Raw genomic sequence first — 20,670 nt, 5'->3', positions numbered from 1 at the left:
TGGGAATACACACCATGACTCGGTCAGGGAATACACACCGTGACTCGGTCAGGGAATATACACTGTGACTCGGTCAGGGAATATACACCGTGACTTAGTCAGGGAATATACACCGTGACTCAGTCAGGGAATATACACCGTGACTCAGTCAGGGAATATACACCGTGACTCGGTCAAGGACCTACTCTCCAGGACTTTATAGTATAGAAGAGAAGACGGGAAATATAGCCAAGAATCACTAGCACACATAGAGGAATAATCCACATAAGAATGACATCATGAGGGCTGGAGAGATGGCTCAGTGGTAAAGAGCAATTGCTGCTCTCAGATGACCAGAGTTTGGTTCTCAGCACCCCCATTGGAAGCTCCCAAAATGCCTGTAACTCCAACTCCAGGGAATCTGGTGCTCTTCTCAGGCTTTGGTGGACACACACACACACACACACTTAAAAACTTAATGCCTTCACAAAAGTCCTGTAGATGCTGAGGGAGAAAGAACATGATAGCTAATAAAGATCAAGGAGGACTTCCTGGAAAAGGTGCTATTTGCCTGAACTCAAACAGATAACCATGTGCGAGATGTTTGGCCACATGAAGCTAGACAAGATAAGTTGGCAAGCACAGACCATGCTTTGTGTGCTTGTTGCTATGCAACAGCCACTCCAGAACTCACCAGCTGAAGACAGTTGGCTTCTTAAGGCTCTAAGTGCTGACGGCGCTCACCAGGCAGGTCTGTGAGGTTCTCATCCATGGCAGTCAGCCAGCAGCTGAGCTGGGATCATTCGGAGGCTCAGCAGGGACACTGGTCAAGCTGCCCTACTGCACAGAATGGAGCCTCCAGGCTTCTGCTGCGGCCCTGCAGTGGCTTCCTCATCACACTTCTGCCCTGGCTCTTGACTCAGCATATGTTCTGAGAGGAGGGTAGCAAAGCTGATTGTCCTTTCATTCTCTCATTTGCAATTGACGAATTTATTCTCCATTTATGCATGTGTATGTGTACCTACGTGAGTCCATTTTGTAGCATGTGTGTGCAGATATCAGAGGAAGCCATAGGGATCAGAGCCCCTGGAGGCAGCTAATGTGGGTGGTGGGCACCAAGCCTAGATCTTCTGTAAGAGCTGTAAGCACTCTTAATCACTGAGCCATCTCTCCAGCCCCTTCTGGTCCACAGTCACCTTTGCTACAGTCCATTCACGACTGCAGCGTTCAGCCAGCCAGCATGCAGGAGAGAGCAGACAAAGTCCACCTTTCAGTGACGGGCAAGCCAGAGGACAAGTGAGCATCCTTGGTCCGCCATCGACCCAGCACAGGGACTCACAGGGATCCAGAAGAATAACAGTTACTCGGTTTGAGCAGATAGGTGAAGGTTGGCAAACTGGCCTGTTCCTGTTCCACTAGGTGCAATGTTGCTGTTGTACACAACCCACTCACACATTCTTTGTGGCAGCTGTTGCACTTTAAGAGCCATGTGGCCAAAAAGAGTCCATACAGTCTACAAAACTGCAATATTCATTGTCTAGCCCTTTATTGAAAAACAAATGTGTCAACTACATATCTAGGAAATCATTTTGGAAAGACCAAGTAGACTGAAATTAGACAATGCCATTTTATCAGAGTGTTCTAATTAGCTAAGGTGAGCTGGTAGTGTAGGTCAGTGGTGCAGCGCTCGAATAGCCGGCCTGAAGCCCCAGTGTGCATGTGTGCGTGTGTGCGTGTGTGCGTGTGTGCTCTCTCCCTGAGACTTCCTCACTCGAGTCCAGCCCAGGGATGAGGCAGCATGATAAACATGGAGGGGATGGAGGCCCGGGGCCCGCGAGGAGGTGTCAGCTGAGGGGTTGGCAAGAGGCAGTGAAGCTTGTGCTGGGGGAGAACCCCAGGCAGCTTGTCAAGGCCACGCACAGGCCGGGCTGTGTAATGGCCATGGTGGGTTGCTACGGTGTCTTAGCTAGAGTGACTCTTCTCATCATGTCATTTATGCTCATCACAGGTGGAAAGGAAGCGCCACATCGGGAACGACATTGTCACCATCGTGTTCCAGGAAGGAGAGGAATCTTCTCCCGCCTTTAAGCCTTCCATGATCCGCTCCCATTTTACACGTATCCTGGGTCTTCATAAATGCTCCAGCTCAACAGCCTCACTGGACCTCACAGGGCATGTGATAGACCTGTGGCAGATGTATGATAGACATGTGGAAGACGTGTGATAGACATGCGGAAGACGTGTCATAGGCATGTGGCAGATGTGTGGAAGACGGGTGATAGGCATGTGGTAGACGTGTGTGATAGACGTGTTCTGATGGGTCCTCTGACACACACCATTGGCCAATTTTGCCTAAGCACCACATTTGTCCTTCCTCCACTCTCCGAGACAGTGGGTAGTGACTCTCAGGGAATTGTTTTATTTTGCTTTCTCAATGTCATACACACATATAATGTACCTTGATCATACCTCCATCATCCTCGCATCCTCCTCCCTCTGCTGATGGTCCCTTCTTCCCAACTAGCCCGTCTCTTACTCCCTCACCTGTGTGTGCTCCACTGTGTTTAACCAAGGTTGCTCTAAAAGCAGCGGGAAATGGGAAATGAGAATTCTTTTGAGCAAAGGCAACTTAAGCAGTGGCTGCACCACTGAGGAATATGACTCTTCATGTCCCAGCAGCCATTAACTGCCTCCAGCACTTCAGGGATCATGGTGAGGCCTCACGAACCCGTCCCACCACAGTGGGATGTCGGGCCCAGTCCGTGCAGGTGGGCACTCGAGCTATGAGTTTGCATCAGTCATGGTCAGAGACAGTATTTCACAGCTAACTTCTGGGGAAGTCTAGAACTTCCAGCCCCCCTGCCACAGACCCGTGGGTGCTAGGACTACAAGGACACACTACCACACCCGCCTTCAATTTTCAGGATGTCTCCTCACTTCTCAGGAAGCCTGTGAGATGAGGGGAGCTTCGTGTTGTGCACTGGCAATGAGTGAGTTTGAAGAATGAGTAGTGAATCCTCTAGAAGGTTGACCTCAAGTGTAAAATCTGTTGCTGTGTGCCTACAGCTCCAACACACTGAGGCGTGGGCAGGATCATGGGTTTGAGGCCAGCCGGGGTCATATAGCAAAACCTCATCTCAAATACGAGCAAAAATATCTATTTATGATGGCATGATGGCTCACAGCTGTAATCATGGCACTTGAGAGTCTGAGGCAGGACGTCACCGTGAGGGACTACCCTAACCCTGCTAAGAGCTGCTAACCTGAAGCATGAGGCATGGTAAAACTGATGGTGTTCATGTCCCCTAGTCCTGCTCAGCTCAGACTGCAGATGCTGGGGCTGGGGGGATGGGGTGGGGGTACTGGCATGCCCTGCCAGACTTTCAGTCATTGCCCACTTGCCATGGCCACAAGCCCTGAGAGCAAAACTCAAGGCAGTGGCTCTGAAGGGTGGCCACAGTAAATAAAGGACACGTAGTGGGCATCCTGCTCCCAGAGGCCCCACTAAAAATATTCAGAGACAGATTACTGTGCCTCTGTGTCTGTCAATAAAGCTGCTTTCTAGATTCTGGCTTGTCTCCTGGAGCCAGACAACAGAGCTTACAAGGAAGTGTTTAAAAGTTGAAATGGCCAGATTTCTTCCACAAGGCTAGAGAACGTAATGGAAGACACATGTGATTTCCTCCTGTGCTCTTCCTATTTACAGCATAATGTCCCCCATTCAAGGGCTGTGGCACTAATAGTTCCCCCTTTTTACAATGATGCTTCTCGCATGACAGAAAGCTTCTCTGAGTGGAGCACTGGAACCCAAGGTGGCTTGTTTGTCAGAGAAACTTTAGGGCGCTCCTTATTAGAGGTCCTCCATGTTGGGCTTGGCATACGGGTTTCAGAAAAGAACCACAAGGTGCTTAATGTGACTCATCCCATGGAGTACAGAAGTGGATGTGCCGAGGGCTGCCAGCTTCAGCCCGTCAGCTGTCAGGGCAGGGCTGCCAGTGAGAGGTGATGGCAGTGCGGAGGAACACTTGTGCCGCCAGGTAGTCATGCTGTTTGCTTTTATTTCTGAAGAGTTGTGTTGAGATTGAAGCCCTGTAACAGATCGCGTATCCTTCTTTCTTAAACGCTGGATGGATCCCAGGCCTCCCACATGTTCTGCAAATGTTCTGCCACAGATCCACACCCTGAGAAGCTGAGCTATTCTGGACACTTCAGGCTTCAGCCCAGACAGCACCGACTCTGCTTAGAAGCTGACACCAGCTACCTCGGCTTGTCCTCAGTGGCTGTTTTGTCTACCAAAGGCAGAAGGAGAGGGAAGGTGTACAGTAGAAACATGGTGACTGTTTCCTCATCTCAGAATGTGTGAGATGAGACAAATGAGGAACCATGTCAGGATCAGGCTCTTGTTTGGGTTCCAGGCAGGGGAGCAGCTTCTGTAGTGCTGCTGGCTGCTCCACTACTTAACACGTTCACTTACAGGCTTCCCTGACAGGATTGCGTGCAGGACTCGCCTAACCTTCTCCCAGCAGAAGAGCACACAGATGCCAGCCCAGACTCAGGGTGTCCTCCTGGGCTGTCTCTTGGAAAGGGGGAGGCGGGGTTGTCCCAACATCGGAGCAGCAGGTGGCCAGACGCGGGGGGCCTGCTCAAGAACACTTGTGCAGCAAGGGTTTCCGGGGCACAGGTGGTCAGGGCTGAGCATCGAGGATGTTGACGAGTTGCCTTGACTGTCCTCACAGATATTTTTGCCTTAGTGAGGTATGACCAACAAAATGACAATTACAGGTAGGTGATGACCTCGTCCTTATTGTTCTAATTCTAAAATTTGCTTCACGGTTGGTATTAGCTCTCAGAGGGTCCTGAGGTACTTTCCTTTGCATTTATTAGACACGGTCTCACCTCCTAGAATGCCCTGCCTCTTTCTTCGGGAAAAGTTCTGCTCTGTGTAGTATTGCCATGCACAGCGGGCCCAGGGGTCAGGGTTAGTTTGATATTTGTACTTTACGGGGAAATTTTTCTGTTTGATCTTGGTCAGAGTGCCCCTCACCTACTAGTCCTTCTGTTTCTCCGATTATTAGAAGGCTGTTGTGAAAGGAATGTCAATTTCTACCATTTAGGGGAAGCAGGTTGAAACTTCACCTCAGTCATTTACTGACTTCAAGGATTTGTGGAAAGTGTTTCTCCTCAGGCACCACGAGCCCTGTATAGAATAAGAGTACCCTTTCCTCAAGGGTAGGGTACTCTTAGCTTAGCAAGCCTTGAAATACAAAGCACCCGGCCCAGTATGCAGCATCTGCTCAGGGCGCCATGGCTGCTGTTCAGCCTGTCCATAGGCTGGTGGATTAGACCCTAAGACTTGGCCTCTCCCCTGGAAGGGAACGCTCAGAGGTGACACAGGCTCCTCAAAGATAAATCTTCCTGGCATATTACACATGTCTCTGGACACATTGGCTTGCAAAAATATTAGTGATCATTGAAGAAAGGAACCAACTAATTCTGGAATATTCTCTACATAGGCTGAAAATATTTTCAGAAGAAAGTGTGCCACTTTTTGGCCCATCCTTGCCATCCCCACCGGTGTTTACAGACCACCAGGAATTCAGGGACTTTTTGCTTGTGAAATGTAAGTTGTCATTTTTAAATACTTTTGTCACTTATTCCATATAAGAATGTGTTGTTAGCCCAGCATGGTGGCACTCACCTTTAATCCCATCACAGAGGCAAGCAGATCACTGTGTGTTCAAGGCCAATGTGGTCCACAAAGCAAGTTCCAGGACATCCACGGCTACACAGAGATACCCTATCTCAAACAAACAAACAAACAAACAAAAGAATGTTGTTTAGACCACTCACCTTCTGTTCCCCCATGGCCTGTGTCTAGTGTCTGGTAATGTTAAATAGGTTTTCTTCTGGGTCCTCATCTGCTTCTAACATCCTGCCGCCTGCTTCGCAGGTTACCCACTTTCACCACTCATAGTGCCAGGGGGCCTCAAATTGGCCTTTCTGCCCTGGATTCTGAGTCTCTGAAGTTATGTATCTGTGTCTGGGAGAAGAGTGGAGGTAGGAGAGGATTGTTATGATACTTAAGGCCAAGGAGAGCTTCCGGGTTGTGTGTGTGTGCAGGCGTGGGGTGTGAATGGAGTGAGTGGAGCCTTCCCACCCTAAGACAGTGAGCCAGTGAGCCAGTGAGTGAGCCAGTGAGCCAGTGAGTGAGCCAGTGAGCCAGTGAGTGAGCCAGTGAGTGAGCCAGTGGGCCAGTGAGCCAGTGAGTGAGCCAGTGAGTGAGCCAGTGAGTGAGCCAGTGGGCCAGTGGGCCAGTGGACCAGTGGGCCAGTGGGCCAGTGAGCCAGTGAGCCAGTGAGTGAGCCAGTGAGTGGGCCAGTGGACCAGTGAGCCAGTGAGCCAATGTTCATGCATCTTACCTCACCAGTGACTCCCAAGACCCAACTCTGAGCTCCCATCTCTTGTATAACAGAAGCTGGCCAACCCTCCTCAGAACATCCTTGGGTGTTGTATCTAGAAGGCCCATCAGGACATACTGATCGAAATCAAGTCACTTGGCTTCATATACTGCTGACTCTTCATAGAAGCCTAGTCTGCCAGCCTGGAGTCCTGGCAGTGCCACCCAGCCTGAGCCCTCTACAAGGAGGCCAGCTCCAGTCTTCTGCCAGGCACACAAGGGGCTGCAGCTGCTTCGTTGGCATCCACCTGCCCCTCACACCCACACACAGTGCCTAATTTTGTCACTGTTGCCATGTAGTTTGAAAGAATTTGGGAAAGCTCCTGTCCTCTTATTAAGTCCATCTTGGTCACCTGTGCCCAAGGTGGCATTGATTGAGCCCAGGACCTCACAGAACCTCACATCAATACCTGCTGCTCAGCTTCTAGTCCCCAGTCTCCTGAGCTGCCTAGTGTGGTCAAAACTGGTACTGAAAGACATACTGTCCTTCCTTCCTATTCTTTTTTAAAGGTTTGTTTAGGTGCGTGCTTGTGTGCGTGTGTGCACGCGCCTGAATATACATATGTGCACCTGAATGCTGGTGCCCATGGAAGCCAGAGGAGACGGCATTGGCTCATTCCCCTGGAATAGAAGTTATGAGCTGCCTAATGTGGGTCCTGGAGATGGAGCCCAGACCCTCTACTGGAGCAGGAAGTGACACCTTTTTTTTTTAAGACAGTCCCATTATGTAGTCTTGGCTAGCTTGAATCACTACAAAGACCAGACTGGCCCTGAACTCACAGACCTGCCTGTTTCTCCCACCCAAGTGCTGAGAATAAAGGCATGTGCCACTAGCAGCAAGTGCTTCTTAACCCCTGAGCCATCTCTCCATCTACTCAGTCTGTCTTCCTTCGCCCCTACGTATGAGTTCTCCATCAACAGCCACACAAGTCCCATGTGGTATCTACCCATCTCAGTGGCACTTGAAGGCATGAATGTCTCTTAACTCCAGGCACCATATATGTCCCACTTCAGGCACCAGATATGTCCCACTCTCAGCCAAGCTGCCCGAGAGTGCTTTCCCTCCCAGACCCCTGGAGAGGTCTCCACATGCTTAGCAACATTCTCCTGGTGGATAGAACCCTCCACACTGTCAGCTCCCAGGTTTGGTCCACAGCAGGATCTAGGAGAAATGCTCTGCCTCCAACATTAGAAGCATCAGGCTGCAAAGCCACTTGGCAAAGGTGATGATTCTGTACCTTTCTTCATTTTCAAAACAAACAGGGAGCAGTTGTTAAAGCTAGCAGCCAAAAGGAAGGAAGGAGCCAGGCACAGTAGATGGGTGTTCTGTAGGACGCTGATAGCACAGCTGGGGCCCCAGGGCCCATACTGCTTTAACCCCAGATTATTTAGAGGACAAACTTGTAATTGGAATCTATACATCAAAATGGAATGACAAAGCCAGGCATGGTGATCCATACCTGTAATCCCAGCACTCAGGAGGCACAGGCAGGAGGATCTCTGTGAGTTCAAGGACAGCCTGATCTACAAAGTGAGTTCCAGGACAGCCAAGGCTACACAGAGAAACCCTGTCTGGTGGGGCGGGGGCAGGATCTGTTCTCTGCTCTAGAAGCTTCCTGTCCAATAAGAAAAGGGAAGATAAACATGCCTACAGTAACAGAAATTTGTGCTTTTGGGATTTGAATTTGAAGCATTTTCCATGAAAGGAAGGTTAGGTCAATGGCAACACTAGTCCATCTAGTCAGCTTTCACCGTGGTGGTAAGACACCTGAGAAAAGCAACTGAAAGGAGGAGGAGGCTTGTTTTGACTAATGCTTTGGGAGCCTTCCATTGTCACCAGGCTTCATCACTAAGCACTTGAGGTGAAGCAGCAAGGCATGATGGGGGGAAGACTGCTCACCTCATGGTAGCTAGGAAGCAGAGAGAGCAAGAGAAAGGCCAAGGGGCAAGATCCATCCTTCATGGGCACTATTCCGTGACCTGCTTCTTCAACTTGCTATGTCTCCACAGCCAATCAATAATCAAAGTATTAGCCCACCAGTAGAGCAGATTGGCCACTGATGGAGTCAGAGCCTTCATGACCCAAGATAACTCCCAGTGGTTGGCTCTACCAGGTGGGGCCATGCCCCTGACATTTTTTGTGGGGGAGACGCTCCATATACCAACCATAATGCTAGTGTTATAATGGCAGGTGACATTCACTGTGCAGACTGTGCAGAAAACACTCTTCAATAGCAATAAATGACTGTAATGCTCTTTTTCACTTGTTTTAGTAATTAACGGTGAAAAAGCCACTTTGGAAACCCCAACCTTTGCCCAGAAACGTCGGCGTACTCTGGACATGTTGATTCGCTCCTTATACCAGGACTTGATGCCGGATTTGCATAAGGTACCCAGGTTTCCTTTCTCCTGTGGGGCTCCTGGAGAGCGAGGGTCTAGCCATGAGCCCTGGGGAAAGCTGAGTTCCCATGGTGCTCGCTGCCTAGACTGCCCTGAAGCCACCACAGCAAGTATTCTCCATAGAAAAGGGAGGGTCACTGAGTGTCTGTGTGCAGGAATAAATGATCCTGACAAAGCCGTAGCCTGTGGACACAAGATAAAGATGGGCACAGAGTATAAAAGTCAGCACCCTGGACAGCAAAGCTGCCTCCTGGCGGCGCTGTCCTTGGTGCTAGTGCCATAGAGCTGATGGTCTGGCAAAAACACTGATACTGGGGAGAGAGAAGTGAAACTAAGTACTTTCTTGGGCTTTCTGGTGGCTTTCCCTCCAGCCCTATAATAAGATACTGAAACTGGTGTCTTTGCTGATGGAAACCACTTTGTGTGGGATACTTTGTGGCCCAGAACACTGTCTACACTGATGAGGCGCCACCCTTTCCTGTCACCTCCAGCAGTATATGCACTATCTTAGGAGGTCTCCAGGCTAAGTATGAGGTCACCATGAAAGTAAAATCATTATATGAAAAAGCATCTTCCTGAGCCGGGCATAGGTGTCACATGCCTTTAATCCCAGCACCCAGGAGGCAGATGCTCTGTGAGTTCAAGGCCAGCCTGGTCTACAAAGCAAGTCCAGGACAGCCAAGGCCACAGAGAGAATCCCTGTCTCAAAAAACTAAGAAAGAAAGAAAGAAAGAAAGAGAAAGAGAAAAAGCACTTTGCTGGAGCCAGTGAGATGGCTCAGGAGAGAAAGGACTTGTCACCAAGCCTGACAACCCGAGTTTGCTTCCAGCACCCACATGGCAAAGGAAAAGAGTCACTCCACAGGCTGTCCTCTAACCTCCACATTCATACTACGGCATGTATACACACACACACACACACACACACACACACACACACACACACGCACGCACGCACGCACATGCACATACTCATATATGCATTTAAATAAATGTAATTCAATTTTTTAAGTTTTATTATTTAACAAGGAAGCACAGAATAAATGAAGACTTTTCTTAAAATTTTATCATTCAGCCAGGCGGTGGTGGCACACACCTTTAATGCCAGCACTCGGGAGGCAGAGGCAGGCAGATCTCTGTGAGTTCAAGGCCAGCCTGGTCTACAAAGTGAGTCCAGGACAACCAAGGCTACACAGAGAAACCATGTCTTGAAAAACCAAAAAAGAATTACAATTCATTCCTAAGCTCCAGTAAAAGTAATTAATTCCTGGTTATGTATGTAAATGAGGTGTCTGTCACCCACCCAGGAAGACAGGCTATGAAAATCAACTGCAGTGTACTGGCCTCTTCTTTCTCCACATGACACTTTTATAGTACCACTTGACTTTTGTCTGGTTGGCACAGTGTAAAACTTCCCAGGAAATGACCAGGCCAGCCCCAGGACCCCACAGCAAATCTTAATGGGTCAGGGAAAGCTTCAGAGAACCCACCATAGTGACTAATGATGTTCCTCGGGGCTCAGCTAAGGAACCGTTACCCATAGTTGAGTCATCTATCCTATCTTCTACCCTTCCTCTTTCTCTTAGTGACGTGAACAGACACGCTAACCCTACCAGTCTCTTTAGTCTTCTGTCCCATCAGCCTCAGTGAGAGGCTATGTCTGCAAGGTCTCCAGTTGGGTGGAGTAGCCAGGACTTGCTGAGTGCTTCAGAGGGAAAGGCCAGGCACAAACGCTTAACACCCTCTCTCTCTCTGCAGCACTCGCTGATCCCCAGTGCACACCTGGGAGACAGGTATCGGCCACACAGGCACTCAGAAGCTAACTGATAGGGCCCAAGGGCCACACAGTTCCAGGGTACAGCTCCCATGGGATTCAGTGTGCTGGGTGAACTGGCATCCTGGAGCTGTGTGGCGTGGTGGCCTGGGTCACAGTACATGAAGCTGCTGGGTTGCCTGGTCTAAAGGCCTGTTCTCGGCGTTTACACAGTTCTAGCTGTACTTATCTGGACTCAGTTCCTGTGTCTGCCACAATGCTGAGTGAATGCTGAGAGTAGAAATAGTACTTTTTAGACAGACAGGAGTGTGTGTGTGCGAGCGTGCATGCGTGCGTGTTAGTGTTAAGAGATACCAAAACAGACTTGACAACTTTCTGAGGAATCCCAACCTAGTTTTTCTTTTTCAGAACATGCTCAATCGACGATCTTTTAGTGATGTTTTACCTGAGTCACCCAAGTCTGCACGGAAGAAAGAGGAGGCCCGCCAGGCCGAGTTTGTGAGAATAGGGCAGGTGCGTTTGATTCCGAAGCTCCTGAGAAGTATGGTTGGGAGTCCCTCCGTGCTGGATGCCTCATGAAGATACTTCTTTTTGGTTTTGAAGGGTTTTTGTCTGTTTGTTTGTTTTAAGACAGGCTTTCTCTGTGTAGCTCTGGCTGTCCTGGGCCTTACTCTGTAGACCAAGTGCTGTGATTAAAACCAGGCATGGTGGCACACGCCGGTAATCCCAGCACTCAGAAGCAGAAGCAGGCAGGTCTCTGTGAGTTCGAGGTCAGCCTGGTCTACAAAGCGAGTCCAGGACAGCCAGGGCTACACAAAGAGACCCTGTCTCAAAAAGCAAAAGAACAGGCAAACAAACAAGTGCTAGGATTAAAGGTGTGAGCCACCAACACCTAGCTGAGGCTTTGCTTTTCTTACCATCCTAGTGCAGGTTCTTGTACCCTGATAAACACCATGGCCAAAGGGCGCCTGGGGAGAAAAGGGTTCACTTCCTCTTCTAGTTACATCACTGAGGGAAGTCAGGGCAGGAACCTGGAGGCACAAACTGAGGCAGAGGCCATGGAGGAGCGCTGCTTACTGCCTCACTCTCCATGGCTTGCCCACTCTGCTTCCTCATACAACCCAGGACCGCATGCCCTGAGGTAACACTTCTGAGAGTTGTGTGGGCCCCCCCCATATCAGTCACTAATCAAGAAAATGCCCCACAGACTTGCCCACAAGCCAGTCTGGTAGAGGCATTTTTTTTTCCAGTTGAGGTTTCCTCTTGCCAGATTACCCTGGCTTGTATCAAATTGACAACAACAGAACAAACAAACAAACAAGACTGCAATAGAAAGACAAGTGGGGTGTCAGCAGCTGTGTAGATTTGGTTCACTTTGCAGAAGAACTGTGCCCTACATCAGGGAGACAGCTCCTGCTGTCCAGGTCATTCCCAGCAAAGGAACTAAGATCTCTCAACAGCCTGCTAAGCTATTTTGAGAATCACCACATTGACCGCTCCAACCCTCCCCGACCCACAGCACAGCAGCAGGGGGCAGGGCCTCCAGCGGCAGGTAAGGTCCAGCCAGGAGCAGAGCACTGAGCAGCAGAGCAAGTAGCAGGAGCGAAGTCCTGTGGGCAAGGACAACATGGAGATAGAGAACACGTTTTTCAAAATATGCATCAGTCCTTGTTGAAGACAACTGGGGCTGGCAAGGTGGGTTAACAGATAAGGGAACTTGTCACCAAGCCTGGCAACCAAAATTCGGTCTCCAGGACTCCCATGGTCGGAGAGAACCGAATCCTGCAAGTTGTCCTCATCTTCCATATAACTTCCGCAGGTTGACCATGGCACACATGCGCACGCACACGCACGCACATACACACACACATGCACATGTGAAATAAATGAGTAAACATAATATTTAGAAATCTTAAAGCTAAATGGCCCCTCCTTTCAGGGACTCTTGAGCCATCAAGATTGGGAAAGGACCTAGGAGTCGGCAGTTTTCAACCTTCTTAGTTTTTGAAATCATGGGACTGATAGAGAGATAGCTTACGTGCCAGATACAGTAGGTGTAGTTTGGGCCCTAGCCCTGTGACTGGGGCTTCACCATCTCCTTAGAGGACCCTGCAGCTTCAGCCCAAATTTCCTCTTGACTCATTGCTTTCTCTCAAGCCTTAGTTGTTTACCCTGCTGTTCTTCACTGCCTGACCCCAAACCTTCTGACATCCCTGTTCGTCAGGCACTGAAGCTCAAGTCCATTGTGAGAGGGGATGCCCCATCGAGCCTGGTGGCTTCAGGGATGTGTAAAAAAGAGGTGAGTGCTTGATACTTCCCCTGTGAACTGTGTGCTCCGTGAAGTTATGGAAACAATAGGGGCAGGTGGATTTCTCTTTTAGAGTCCTCAGGAGCCCAGATCATGTGACAAGAGCCTCTTTCCTGGGCACTCCTGCCTCTGTGTGCATAGATGGGCAGCGCACTGGCCAGGCCTGCTCAGCCAGGAGGCTTCACAGCCCTCCGCAAGCTTCATGTAGATTCATGTCAACTGACCTCAACCCAATATAAACAGCAAGATTCTGGAGCAGTGACTCTTAAAGTGTGTCCAAGTCAACGCCAGCCTCTAGCCCAGCGGTTCTCAATCTGTGGGTCTCAACCCCCTTGGGGTTCACATACCAGATATCCTCCATGTCAGGAATCTACATTACAATTCATAACACTAGCAAATTACAGTTATGATGTTGCAATGTAATAAATTTGTGGTTGGGGGTCACTGCATCATGAGGAACTGTATTAAGGGAAATAGGGTGAAAGAGGGAGGGAGGGAGGGAGGGAGGGAGGGAGGGAGGGAGGGAGGGAGGAACAGGAGGATACAAGTGAAGGGATAACAATTGAGATGTAATCTGAATTAATTAATAAAAAATTAAAAATTTTTAAAAAAAGAAAAAGATCACAGCATCAGGAAGGTTGAGAACCGTTGATCTAATCCAACAGCTTGGGAGTGGGTTTGAAAGGTTGCTGCCCTAGTTTCATTTCTGTTGAGGTAATAAAATATCCTAGCAAAAAGCAACATAGGGGAGCAAGGACTTATTTTAGCTCACAGTTCTAGGCTAGCGCTTCACTGTAGAGAAGCCACAGTGACAGGAGCATCCATCCCATCCACAGTGAAGAACAGAGAGAGGTAACTGCACGCAGGTTGGCTTGCTTGCTCGCATGTGCTCGGTTTGATTTCCCCACTGTGGTCCAGGACACCCACCCTGCCTAGGAAATGAAGCTGCCTCTGTCAACCCACAGGTCAACCCAGTGTGGACAGCTCCTCCTTGTGATTCTCTTCCCACATAACACTGTTGTGTCAGCTTGACAGAGTTGTCCATCCAGTGCTTTCCTAGCTAGTCCTCACGGGTTGCTGCTCAGAGGTGCGTGGGTGAGAAACCATTACATAACGTATAGCCACATAGCCAAGCAGCAAGGCCTGTAGCCTATCTACTTCTTAGTATTACTTTTGAAGGCAGAGGAGGGAAGAAGACCTTGAGTCTTCCGGGTGAAAGCCCCTTCTGCCTCTTGCAGGGGACACTTTACTATTAAGACTCAGTTGGTGACCACTTGTCCAGCACCCACTTGGTAGCTAACAACTCTCTACCACAAACATCGCAGGGGATCCGATGTCCTCTTCTGGCCTCCAAACACCCTGCACGTACATAGTATACGGACACACATGTATGCAAAATACCCTTACATGCAAAAATAATAAAATAATAGTATTTTTAGAAGTCTCAGTTAAGGGCTGGGGTGATATCTCAGTGAGTAAAGTTAGGGCCTGAGTTCAGATCCCCAGCACCCACAGACAAGCCCAGTGTGGGGGTTCATGCCTAGAACCCCAGTGCTCAATGGGGTCTCTCTTAAGCCTTGCTGACCAGCTAGTCTAGCAGAGCTACTGAGCTTGGTGTTCAGTGAGAGACCCTGTCTCGGAAAGCAAGTGGCTAAGCAACTAAGAAAAGACATCATGATGTCAACCTCAGGCCTTCTCACACGTCTGCACAGGCAGGCAGACACACACACGCAACACACACACACACACACACACACACACCATGCACGTCCACACATACAATGATTCCATTGTTCTGTGGTAGTGTTACCTAAAGTTCTGATTTCAATGTCTATCTCCCTAATTACATTTTTTTTTTTGCCTCCACATTTTCAACTCCTCTAGCTACACATTGCAAATTAGAATTTCTAGGCCTCTTCTTGGGGAAAATATTTCAGTTAGTGACCTGTCTCTGTGTTCTCCTTTCTCATTTAGAAAATGGATTCTCTAGGCCATCTCTTCAGAACAGTGCAGGTCCCATCTTTGCAAGCCTGAGGCTGTGGGTGTCCTAAAGGCGAAGCCTGCCCCTTACTCAGCAAGGGATAACACAGTGCTAACTCAGCCCTGGTGATGCTCTTGAAGGCTCCCCAGTCTTCTTAGGACTCAGAGGACATGTACATGTCTCTACTGGGTGTTATCCCCTACAGGAGTAAACACGGGCTCTGCTATGTTCCGCTGCCCAGCTGGGTCCTGTCAGACCCTTCTGTCTAGTTGAGAATAGAAGTGAAGATACAAGCCTTCAGCTTGTCCCCAGGAGCCTAAGATTTCCAAGATTTCAGGGCATGGGGCTAAGAGAGGTGTCTGAAAGTCTGATGAAAATATTAACATTTCTTAGCAGTGTGGGAGGGCACTTGCCTAGCATGCAAGAAGTCTTGGGTTCGATTGCTAATGCCACAAAAAGCAAAAACCGCTCACAGTGCCATCTGACTAAGACCCTAGTAGGCACTGCCTGCCAACTGTTGGTGTTCACACCCACCTCAGGGGGCCATTATGAGGGAGAACTAACCTTATCCCTGAAACAGAAATGAAGCTAAGGTCCCAGGAAGTGTTCATGCAGCATGACATTTCACACAGGGCCAGAAAAAGTGTCCATGTGATGTAAACATGCCGCACGGGGACCTGGAGGTATTTCATTAGCAGCCTTCACTATTTTCCTGCAAAGTGTGTGCTGTTTTTTTCCTTAAGATTTTGTAGCTGTATGTGGGTCAGTAAGCACCTGTATATTAAGACAATATCAACCTCTTACATTTGAATGGCTTAATGATTTTGCTGAACCAGCAACACAGAAATCCTATCTTGGTTTGTTTTTTTTTAATAGTTTTATGCTAAACCCTCTTTTAAAAAAAAAAAGTAAAAAGCACCAATTGGCCCAACTTCTAGGTGCCCAAAGAACATCATGGTCATATAGAGGTCAGGCAGTGGTGCCAGAAGTGCAAGAGGTCACTGCTTTCCTATGGTGCCCATATTGGAAAAGAGGTTTTCCTCCTTAGGAAGGATAACTGAGTCCAGACCCCATGTTGCTCCCGAGGTCTGGAGCAGCTCGTTGCCATGGAGCATCTGTGTTACTGTTTCAGGTGTCGCACTCTGCACTTCCCCTTGGTGGGACACGGTGTGTTCTTCCTGGTACACTCACTCTGCACTGCTTGTGTTGCCTCACAGCCTTGGGAGCCCCAGTGTTTCTGCAGTAATTTCCCTCACGAAGCTGTGTGTGCAGATCCCTGGGGCCAGGCCCTGCTGGTTTCCACTGACGCCGGCGTCTTGCTAGTGGACGGTTAGTGAGTAGCACTTCTGCTAATGCCCTTCTCTATGTGACGTAGACTTCTGAGGTGGGTGAGTGCCAGTCAGCTCCCCTAGACCATAAATGCCTGCCTGGTCCTCGGGGGAGTTAGCCACGTTTGAGTTTCTAATCAAATTAACCCCTTGTTTCAGATGAGTGCTCCAAGGGGGTATATTTTGTGCTCAGCATGCTGGGAAATTCAATCCCCCACCTCCCCGTCTCGAATCTGTTCCTGGATATTAAGCCACCTGCTAAAAGATTCTTCTTCAGCAAGCACTCGTCATGGTCCCAACACTTACCTGAAGTGAAAAAGGGCATGTGCTTTGCATCATTCTCTTAGGGGACATATGCTCTCTGGAATCTTTTTTTTTAAATCCTGAATGGGGGTGCTGGAGAGATGGCTCAGAGGCTAAGGGGACCGGCTGCTCTTCCAAAAGTCCAAAGGTCAGGAGTTCAATTCCTAGAAACCACATGGTGGATCATAGCCATTGATGAGATCTGCTGCCCTCTTCTGGCAGGAAGGCGTATATGCAGGCCGGACAATGTGTATACATCCTAAATAAATAGTAGATGAATCTTTTTTTTTTTTAATCCTGACTGGAAAAAAAAAATGATGTCTAAAACACATTATATGAACCTTAGATAAACTGCTTTTATGGATATGGAAGCAGAATTTTTTTGGCAGGAAAACAAATGCTACTCGGTATTAAATGGCACTTTCTGACAGCCAGATAGGCCAGCCAGCCTGCCTGGGGAAACAGTCACACAGAACAACCACCACAGGTCAAGTCCTCGGCTATGGCACTGATGGGCTGTAGACTCCGGAACAGCAGGAAGCACCTGTAGATCATTCTAGGCTCCTGATGAGCAACAAAGGAGCTAGCAGTGGCGTCAGGTCTCCTGGGACTTCTGAGGGACCACAGGCACTAGAGAGGCAGCAGCTTTAGAGGCACACCCATTGGTGAGCGTGGCTTGGTGGCCTTCCTTCTCTACAGCAAGCCTGTTGGTCCCTCAGCCCTCTGCCTGCACACTCGCCAGGTCCCTGCTCTGTTCCAGGCCCTGTGCCAGGTGCTTTCTGTGGGGTGACAGGACGCAGACTGCTGTGCCTGTGCTTTTCTATGTGGGTCTTCATCATATGCCTGTGACCTGACTGTATCTATGACTAATTTAATGAAATGCGGATGACTTAAACTCCACCATGTTTCCCATAACCTAATTATATCTATAACTGATTTAATAAGATATCGATAACCTAAAATTCATCCATTCAGAATTTAAATCCTCAATTCAAGAAACTCTGTGACATGAAGGAACTTGAAAGTGAGGGGTCCAGTTCAGTCGTAAAGCGCTTGCCTAGGACGATAAGGCCTGAGCTCCCCACCCCCATCCCAAAAAGAAAACCTGCCTTCTCTGACCCTCTGGCCTCAAACACTGAGAAATCATCTAAAACACCGGGGACGACGTTCATAACTACGAGGAGGGGATGGGGGGCTGAGGTAGCCCCTTGTGCTCGCTCAGTGGCTGCAGCTGGCTCTGGCCATCTTCACCACGTTTCCAGTAGTTAGCTACAAGCCCACAAAATCCGTAGATTTTTGCCAAAATGCAACCAAAAGTTTCTTTTTATTTTCAAAACTCAAAACAGCCCTTAGATATTTAGTCTTTTAATTTTATAGATGAGGAAGCAGAGGCCTGAAGTAACACCATGGCCCACGTGAAATCCCGTGGCTGTTTGGTGGGGCTGGCTAGAGCCAGGTACAACACCAACTGCGTTCTGCTTAAACACGGTCAACTCTGCCAGCATTTCTTGTTTGTCCTTGACACTCACTTCCAAAACCATAGTCCTGAGTGAATAGGTGTGTAGGACTTTACCAGCAAGAAGATGTCTAATATTCTGTAGTTTTCCTTTGAAATTAAAGAAAGTATCCTGTGTCAAGACTAGATATAACTTCAGAGAAGTAGGGAGCGGGTGAGAGGAATGGAGTGGGAGACTGCAGTTGGGAGGTATTGTATGAGAGAAGAATAAAAAAATTAATTAAATTTAATTTTAAAAGCTTAAGATCCAAATAGAAATTATCAGGTCTTTTCTGAATCTGTGCCTTTGGATCCAGAGTATAATGGTGGCGTTGGTGAAAGAGGCTGTTGTGATTTCCAGGAAATTACTTTCTGTCAGCCTTGGAGGGGCATGCAGGCTACTCCTCTCCTGTCCTAATTGGCCAGTGACACCCACGCTTGGCCTTTGCAGGAAGGAGAAGCCCTGAGCTTTCCTTGTGTCTCACTCTGTGCTGTCCTTTGGTTACTCCTTAGCTTGCCTTCTGTTTGGTGATCACGTCAAAGACTGTTTTTTTGTGAGTCAGTCTGTCTCTCTCATTTCAGGCTGACTCCTGCTCTAGCCCATGAGCTTTTACTTAATGCCATTAGACTTGCCCTGGTGAACCTGTGTCTTTCAAGGTCATAATTATTTTTAAAAAAGTCAGGCCCCTCTGCATGATGAGTGCAGCAAATCTTGCTTTAAGGGACTGGTCACTGAGTAACCAAGCTGTCACCTTTTTTGTTTTATGGTAATAGAAATGTCCTCTCTAAAGACTTTGTCTTCATATCAAGATTACAAAAAGGAACAATTAATCAAACAGCCACTAAATGTGCTACTTTCTCCTGCCCTTCCCTTCTCTTTGCACACAACCCGTCTCGCTGAGGAGTGGGTGGGGAGCGCGTGCTAACCCATACTGGACTCGGCAGCACACGTTGCGCCTCTGTTTCCAACATACAAGGAGGGGCTCCATCCTTCTTGGCTCCATTTGTTCAAGTAGTGGCCTTGGACACATCTTCTGAACTCTTTAGAGCATCTGGTTCCTTTTGGTTAAATAGGAATATTACAGTACCAACCGATTCTGGCAAACGGGGCATCTAAATTAAAGAACATAGGAAACTTTGGGATCTGGCACCTACTAAGCCCTCAGTGAACGTGACCTGCCACCCCTCATTCAACTGTACAGGTATTCACCCAGATATGACAGTCCTAGAGTGACCATTCCATGTTGTGAACAGACAAATCCTCCTGGCAGAGCTGCTAGTATTGGAGGAGGAGTAAGGTCCATAAGAGCCGCACTAGAGGACCAGAAGCAAGCTCTGTGACTAAGGGGACAGGGACAGAGCCTCCCAGGCCTACTGGAGCTGAGCCACTCTCCACTGAGGGTGTTATTGACCCTGACGACAGAGGCCCTGCCCTGCTGGGAGTCATCCAGAGAGGGATCGCCTCCCAGCTCCGTTCCTTTCTCTAGAAGAGGCCTGAGCCCCACACCCATTGCACCTAAATTCTAAACAGACCAACCCAGGCCCACTGCAAAGCCTTGACGAGTAAGTGCAGATGAAGAATAAGCTAGCCACTTCGGCCTGAAATGTCCACACCATCCCTCGTGCTCTCAGTCTTTTCCTTGTACAGAAGAATAGGAATAATGATTCTCTCAGCTAACATAACATGCCGTCCTCTAGAAGCAGCGTAGACCTTGCAAGTTCCCAGTAACCTCAAAGTCAAATTCTGTCCGTAATTGCCATGTCTTGAGAGGTTCACTCACCTGAACTCTTACTGGGTGTTTTCCTTTAGTGTCATTTGTTCCTGCTATTTAGACAATTTAACTGATATGTCTCAGTTTTTTACTCTAAAAAAGATATTTTAGCCGGGCGTGGTGGCGCACGCCTTTAATCCCAGCACTCGGGAGGCAGAGGCAGGCGGATCACTGTGAGTTCGAGGCCAGCCTGGACCACAAAGCGAGTCTAGGACAGCCAAGGCTACACAGAGAAACCCTGTCTCGAAAAACCAAAAAAAAAAAAAAAAAAGATATTTCAGCAGGCACGGTGGCACATGCCTTTAATCCCAGCACTCAGGAAAGGCAGGTGGATCTCTGTGAGTTCAAGGCCAGCCTGGTCTACAAAGAAGTCTAGAGAAGTCTAGGACAGCCAGAGCTGTTACCCAGAGAAGCCTTGTCTCAAAAAACTAAAAACCGAAAAAAAATTAAAATTGTGATCTGAAAAAGTATTAAAAATGTATAAGCAGGGGACTAGAGAGTTGGCTCAGAGGTTAGGAGCACTTGCTGCTCTTCCAGAGGTCCTGAGTGCAGCTCCCAGCACCATGTAGGTAGCTCAGCTTTCCACCACCTTAACTCCAGCTGTAGGGCATCTTAATCTCTGGCCTCCAAGGACAGCTGTACTTTCATACATGCACGAGCACACACACACACACACACACACACACACACACACACACACACACACACACACACTTATGCATAATTAAAAATAATTTTTAAAAAATTTTAAACATATAAGCAAACCAGGCTTTGGTGGCACACACCTTTAATCCCAGCACTTGGGAGACAGAGGCAGGCAGATCTCTGAGTTTCAGGCCAGCCTGGTCTACAAAGTGAGTCCAGGACAGCCACG

The 20,670-nt window shown here is 48.6% G+C and overlaps 1 protein-coding gene across 4 annotated transcripts in view; it reads left to right on the top strand.

The window, feature by feature from the left end:
• The window catches only part of GARNL3 (GTPase activating Rap/RanGAP domain like 3), a 146,914-nt gene that overhangs the window by 103,902 nt on the left and 22,342 nt on the right, over positions 1-20,670 (top strand). For all 4 annotated transcript variants that reach the window (XM_084799369.1, XM_084799371.1, XM_084799370.1 and 1 more), the window contains 7 exons: positions 1,988-2,096; positions 4,716-4,761; positions 5,493-5,599; positions 8,710-8,825; positions 11,018-11,122; positions 12,834-12,908; positions 16,116-16,227. In XM_084799369.1, the coding sequence (XP_084655495.1) occupies positions 1,988-2,096; positions 4,716-4,761; positions 5,493-5,599; positions 8,710-8,825; positions 11,018-11,122; positions 12,834-12,908; positions 16,116-16,227 (670 nt within the window). The remainder of the gene's footprint in view (positions 1-1,987; positions 2,097-4,715; positions 4,762-5,492; positions 5,600-8,709; positions 8,826-11,017; positions 11,123-12,833; positions 12,909-16,115; positions 16,228-20,670) is intronic.

This window comes from Acomys minous (assembly GCF_964271855.1).
Source record: "Acomys minous genome assembly, chromosome: 10".
Taxonomy (NCBI): Eukaryota; Metazoa; Chordata; class Mammalia; order Rodentia; family Muridae; genus Acomys; species Acomys minous.
The sequence above is the reverse complement of the archived record's forward strand: the minus strand, read 5'-3'. Positions and strand labels throughout refer to the sequence as shown.